The sequence below is a fragment of the Brassica rapa genome, chromosome A09 (assembly GCF_000309985.2).
Source record: "Brassica rapa cultivar Chiifu-401-42 chromosome A09, CAAS_Brap_v3.01, whole genome shotgun sequence".
Lineage (NCBI taxonomy): Eukaryota > Viridiplantae > Streptophyta > Magnoliopsida > Brassicales > Brassicaceae > Brassica > Brassica rapa.
The window spans coordinates 854,284-860,824 of record NC_024803.2 but is presented as its reverse complement, the minus strand read 5'-3'; the positions used below and the strand labels follow the sequence as shown (position 1 = coordinate 860,824).

The window sequence follows — 6,541 nt, the reverse complement described above, 5'->3', positions numbered from 1 at the left end:
GAGGAAATTAGAAAAAAAAATCTATCTTACTAAAATAGAAATACAAATAAAAATAAAAAATACTCCCAAAACTTACAACTTATTTACAAAGCAATGCCACTGAAGTAATAAATAATCTTAACTTTAATTAATTTTTGTCTTTTCCAACTTTACATCATTTCCTAAAATAATTATAACTGACAAAAATTATTTGGCAACAAAACTAACGTAATTTCCTAACATTTCGGTAACTATACATAATTACTTTAGTAAAAAGATGAATATAATTAATGGACACCACAAAAATTTATATTATAATTTATTTATCTTCGCCTTTTCAAAAATCAGTTATTAATGATGTATTAATGTTTAAAACTGAATATTCCTTTCTGTTGTATCTAAATCTCATCATATCTAATCAAAATATTATAATTATTATTACACTTGAAAAACGATTTCGTGTTAAAAGAAATATTATTTAAACATATCAATGCATCATGTGCATGGATCAATATTTTTTTACACCATATAAACTATTTAATTTTTATGTTTACAAACTTTTTAAAATATGCTAAATGTTTAAAATACTAACCAATAAACATTTAAATAGTAAAGTAAAAAACAGATACCCGCACGGCCGTGCGGATCAAGCTATAGTGGTATAATTAAAACTCAAAACATATTAAAATACTAAACAATTGCAGAAAATACTAATCTTCTCGATGGAAACTTGAGATATGTTTCTGTGTTATTTCAAAGCAGTGAAACCAAAAGGAAACAAAACACATCACTGATGGGTTCCTAGAGAAAACGTAAGAATGTGCCTTTTGAGAACTCCCTAAGTCATCACTTTTGACACAACACCAGCTCCAACTGTTCTGCCTCCTTCCCTCAGAGCAAATCTTTGACCTGTTTTGACAAATAGTGACAGCAAGTCAGAAACTGAAACTGAAACTGTTGGAAGCACATAAAGGGAGAGTGTCTGAAGGATTCTTGACCTATTTCGAGTGGGACAGGCATGATAAGCTCGAAAACTGCAGTGACATTGTCACCAGGCATAACCATCTTCACTTCTTCTGGTAACTCTACTCTTCCCGTGATATCTGCAGTCCTCAAGTAAAACTGAGGCCTGTAGTTGGAGAGAAAAGCAGTGTGACGTCCACCTTCGTCCTTTGTGAGCACATAAATCTCTGCTTCAAACTTCTTGTATGTCTTGCATGAGCCAGGCTTAGCAATTACCTAATAAGCAAAAGCATTAGTATGCTCACATTCAATCATCCACTAGTCAAAATAAGGATGTATAAGCTTACCATTCCACGCTGGATGTCTTCTCTCTTTAGCCCACGAAGAAGAAGTCCTACATTATCACCAGCCTAACATAATGAAAGCCAAAGTTTAATCAAACATGCCTAGAACCTGTCTTTGTAATCTCTCGATGGTGCCTTTACCTGTCCATTATCCAAAATCTTCTTGAACATCTCGACCCCAGTTACAGTCGATTTCATTGGAGGTCCCTGGAAATCAAATCAAGAAAATGCTTAACTGTAATCACTACTTTGGTTGAATAAACGCAGTATTCATACACACTCACGTCTTTTAAACCCAATATCTCGACTTCTTCACCCACTTTGATGACTCCTTGTTCAATCCGACCCGTTGCAACAGTTCCACGTCCCTTTAAGAAGAAGAAAACTATCAGAACTTATTTTCCGAAACAAGGGAGTGAATGGAGAAAACGCAAGGATGCAGATTAGTATACCTGAATCGAGAAAACATCCTCAATTGGCATCAAGAAAGGCTTGTCCAGCACACGAACAGGGTCTGGTATGTATTCATCAACAGCGTCCATTAGCTTCAATATAGCTTGCCGTCCTATTTCATCGTTAGTGCCCTGCAGTGCAGACAGAGCAGATCCCCTGATGATGGGAATATCATCCCCTGGAAACTTGTAGAAGCTGAGAAGTTCTGGATCAAGACAAGAGTTGATGTCAGTCAGATGCTTGAACTACTTCATACGATCAGAAAACTAAATTCTGTAACATAAAAGATTCACAAACCACGCAGTTCCATCTCTACAAGCTCCAGCAACTCCGGATCATCCACCACATCGACTTTGTTTAAGAAGCACACAAGTGATGGAACACCAACCTGTTGGAACATCACAAAATTAATATCTAACCTCATTTTGAGTAGCTTTAAGTGTTGAGATTGTAATGATGCAAACCTGACGTGCAAGTAGAATATGTTCCTTAGTCTGAGGCATGGGTCCATCAGGACCTGAAACCACAAGAATCCCACCATCCATTTGTGCAGCTCCAGTGATCATATTCTGAAAGTAAGCAACTTAACCATTGACGCTCAACTCAAGTGTTCATCAAAGTATTTCAAAAGAAAAATCTATATACTGATGCATGCTACTCCACTAAACATGTCACTTATACTATGATGCATTCCCACATAATAATACTTCCACTAATCATACTTCAAAGCCATGATCACATGTGACATGTGACATATTATGAATTTTCTAGAGTATCATTATTGGCAACACCTATATGAAATACAAAGAACGTTTTGCTTCTTACCTTAACATAATCTGCGTGTCCAGGACAATCCACATGAGCATAGTGACGCTTAGCAGTCTCATACTCCACATGAGCCTACATAAACAAGTACCATCAAGTAAAAAGACTAAAGCAAAAAAAAAACATTCTCTTGAAGACAAGAATAAGAAGATAAAAACACAAACCGTAGCAATAGTAATCCCTCTCTTCTTCTCTTCAGGAGCTTTATCAATTTCATCAAAGGCAATAGCTTTCGCTTTCCCCTCTTCCGCAAGAACCTAAACAATTAGTAGAATCAATCTATTAGAAACTCTCTATCATCAATGTTTAGAAAAAAGAATCACCTTTGTGATTGCAGCAGTTAGCGTAGTCTTCCCGTGATCCACATGCCCAATCGTTCCCACATTCACATGAGGTTTACTGCAACAAAAGAACACAATCATTAAACCAATCTCCAAACCAATTCAAAATCAATGAGAAAGAAACTCACTTTCGAGTAAAAGTAGCCATCGATCTCCACAGAGAAGCTCCGAAACTTGACGGAGGAGACAGATCATCTCCTCCGATTGAATGCGAGATCGAGGGAGGAGGAGAAGAAATGGAGCCACCGCAGCGCGAGTAGATCTGAGAGGAGAAGGGAAGAATCCGCTTCGAGGTAGGGTTACGAAGAGCGACGGAAGCCATTTTGAGTCTACACAGGAAGAAGTGAGATTGGGGGTTTTAGTCGCCTGTGAGGGTTTCTGTTATTTCATTTCTTATAACCCGACCCGACCCGGATAAGCCCATTTTTGAGTTCCTTTTTTTACTATTATTGGCCCATTTAAACTAATAATGGCCCATAGATGCCCGAAAAACTTGTTAACATTACCATGAATCAATTTGGATATAGAGTTTTTTAGGCACATTTAAAGATAAACTTGGGGTTTCAGTTTATAAATAATTTTAGTTTTTTTTTAGCTTTCTTTCATTGGATTTTTAAACCATTTTTTCAGTTTTTAATTATAAAATATAGGTCATTATGTATGTCAAATCAACTATTATATCATTACTGAATTATGTAAAGAGTAAATATCACTATAACAATTGTCACAAACATAACATTTATTAAGGAGCAAAAAGACTAATTATTTTTACTAAATATTATTGTTTTAAATTCTAAAATTAAATCCCAAACTATTTGTAGTTATGTTTTTTTAATAATTTTAATAAACGGTAATTTCTTTTTTTTTGGTTTGCTATAGTGGGGACAAATACTTGTTTTGATTTGATGCTTTTTGAAGATGTTTCTCTTTTATAAATGGGTTTCTATTTTTACATTTATGTTTAGTCTTCTAACCGCAGTTATTATAAAACTAGGTATAGGATAGTTTATTTAGTAAAATTTATTCTAAAGAAAATAACTTTTACAAAATGTTTATTTTAATTTTTATGTCAGCTCAAAATATCCAAGATAAATTTATATTTGAAAAAATAACTCTATCTGTTAAAAAAAAAACTTATTGTGATCCCAGTCTGAAAAATGTTTATATCCAAAAATCTAGAACTCTCTAATATATTTATTCTTCTTTTTGAATTAATAAAGAGTGTACAAGTTGTCTACAACTATACATGAAAGAGATCCCGAATTAAATGAGTTGCGTTTCTTCAATAGACATGTATGTCGGGATTAAGTTGTATATCTTTGTCAAGACTCAAGACCATCTCAAATGTCACAATATACTGATGCATTTTGTAGTGTTTAGGCGATTTCATTTGTAATTGATGTCTCTCTTATGCTTTCCAAAGCAACGGTTCCTACTTATCCACGTTGCATGCTAGTAGTTCGTCTAATCACATGCGTTGCCATGGACCGCCTTACTTTATTTCTTAATAGTCTATATCAATCCTATTATTTCTTGATACCCCAAGATGCCATTAACGATGTTGAAGCCTTTGTACATGAAAGTTTTCTTTGAAGATCACGATTCTTCCACCAGTATATCAACAAGAAAGCATGAAAGCTTTTTACGTCCCAACACCAGAAGTTTGGTTTGATGGTACAACAAAATTTCATACTCGTAAAAAAGTGGGAATTAACTTAATACTCACATGTATTAGGTGTTTAGCTGAAATGTACACTTAAACCATAATTTGTATAAAATGTGATTGATAAAATCATGCCAAATCAAACCAGTTTCAGAGATAAAACTAGTATTGAAAAATAAAAATAGTGCCTGACTTTTTATTACTATATATATATATATATATATATATATATATATATCATTTTATCTTTGAAAATGGTTTTATCATACACAAAAACAACAACTTATTTTACTGAATTTGACAAGGGTTATAAACCTCTAAAATAGATTAACAACATCAATAACGAACAATTTCAGCGATTTTAACGATTTCGTGACTCAACCAACTTCTTCAAAGCACACTATACTGAATTTGATAAGAGCAACTAAAAAACTAGGCAACCGATCGGGGTAAACATTTCTAATTTTTAGACTTTATAGTTTCGAAATTTGAGATGAAGGCATCCCTTCAAAAAAGTATTAAAAATTGGAATTTTCTATAGAAACATATACAACAGAAAGCACATATATGCATTCAAAACATAATCGTCGAACCCATGGAAAAATATGTAACCTCCAAATTATATGTTTAATTTTTTTTATATATGTTTAATTTTTTTGATAATAAGCTTTTTTGTTATGGTTAACTGAAGTTGGTTGAAACGTGTACATCTCTACAACGAAAATGCATCACAGCCCCACCCAACAATATACTTATAAGTTAGAAAAATAGAAGATTGATGTATGTAATTTGATACTAAGTAATAATCTGCGTTCTGTAAGATATGAAATATTTGTCAAATAAATAACTTTTTTAAAAATAATAAAGGTATGTAAAATATATTTTATTGATTGCTTAAATTAAAATTGTAAAAAGAATTCAATTTTTGTCAATTCAAATATAATACATATTTCTAAAATTTTGAAATTAAAATATTTTATATGGTATATAGTAGCATTTAAACAATATTAAAATAGATATACATTTTTAATATCTATTATACAAAAAATTCTACTCATATGGTTTTATGATCTTTTTGTCTTTGCTATAATAAAAATTAAATAATTGATCACAGAATTTTCAAGTGAGATTTTTAACAATTTTTAGTAATTTATACTCATTTTTAAAATTCAAAATATAGCATATACGGAAAATACTAAAAATTATTATATACTTAATTTGATTATTTAATTTACCTTAATAATATAGAATTAAAAAATGATAGAGAATATACAAATTATTATCAAACTTTTATTATTCAGAATTATTAATTTTCATATATATTTTAATCACATTAGGTAATTCCGTAATTTTTATTTTTAAAAAAATAAGTAATATTATGTTTTGTAGATTACTAATTAATTTTATAATTAGTTTAATAAATATATAGTATATATATGTTTAGATAAACCAATATATTTCTCTAAAAAATTTAAGAGTAAATTCTGATGATAACACATAATATCACTCACATGTTTTAAAGTTTCTCAATTAATAAATAAGGAATATATGCATAATAGTTTTCTATATCTCATTGTATGAACATCATAAACTCCAGAGTTAGAATGTTAAACATAACATGGTTACTTCTCTTTTTAAATCCATTACAGTAACTTTTTTTTAACTTTAATCCATTACAATATTTAACCGAAAAAGGAAGAAACTTCACATATTATCGAAGTCTAAGATCATGAAACCAACCACTGGATCAAAGACAGATTAATTTTTAATAATCACTACAGACTACTGTATGTTTTACGTACGCAACATAGAATACTCAAATCCTACACCAATTTGCCTATTAATATTCCCAAAAAATATAAGGAACTTTTGTTTTCCGGACCACATGGGAATGTGTTACCGACTATCTCTTTACTACTTTGACATGTAAGATATGTAAGAATCTTCTTAAGGCTTTGAGGCTCAGAAGACAA

The 6,541-nt window shown here is 31.3% G+C and overlaps 1 protein-coding gene across 1 annotated transcript; it reads right to left on the bottom strand.

Moving 5' to 3' along the window:
• Nucleotides 1-546: 546 nt before the first annotated feature.
• On the bottom strand, nt 547-3,286 carry LOC103836708 (elongation factor Tu, mitochondrial). Its single transcript, XM_009113002.3, has 12 exons — nt 3,034-3,286; nt 2,888-2,963; nt 2,729-2,821; nt 2,565-2,639; nt 2,204-2,308; nt 2,037-2,127; nt 1,739-1,944; nt 1,571-1,654; nt 1,428-1,493; nt 1,290-1,352; nt 978-1,218; nt 547-888 (listed from the first exon to the last, which is right to left on the bottom strand). The coding sequence occupies exons 1-12, from the start codon at nt 3,225-3,227 to the stop codon at nt 818-820; spliced, it is 1,365 nt and encodes a 454-aa protein (XP_009111250.1). The 5' UTR covers nt 3,228-3,286; the 3' UTR covers nt 547-817.
• Between the last annotated feature and the right edge of the window lie 3,255 nt (nt 3,287-6,541).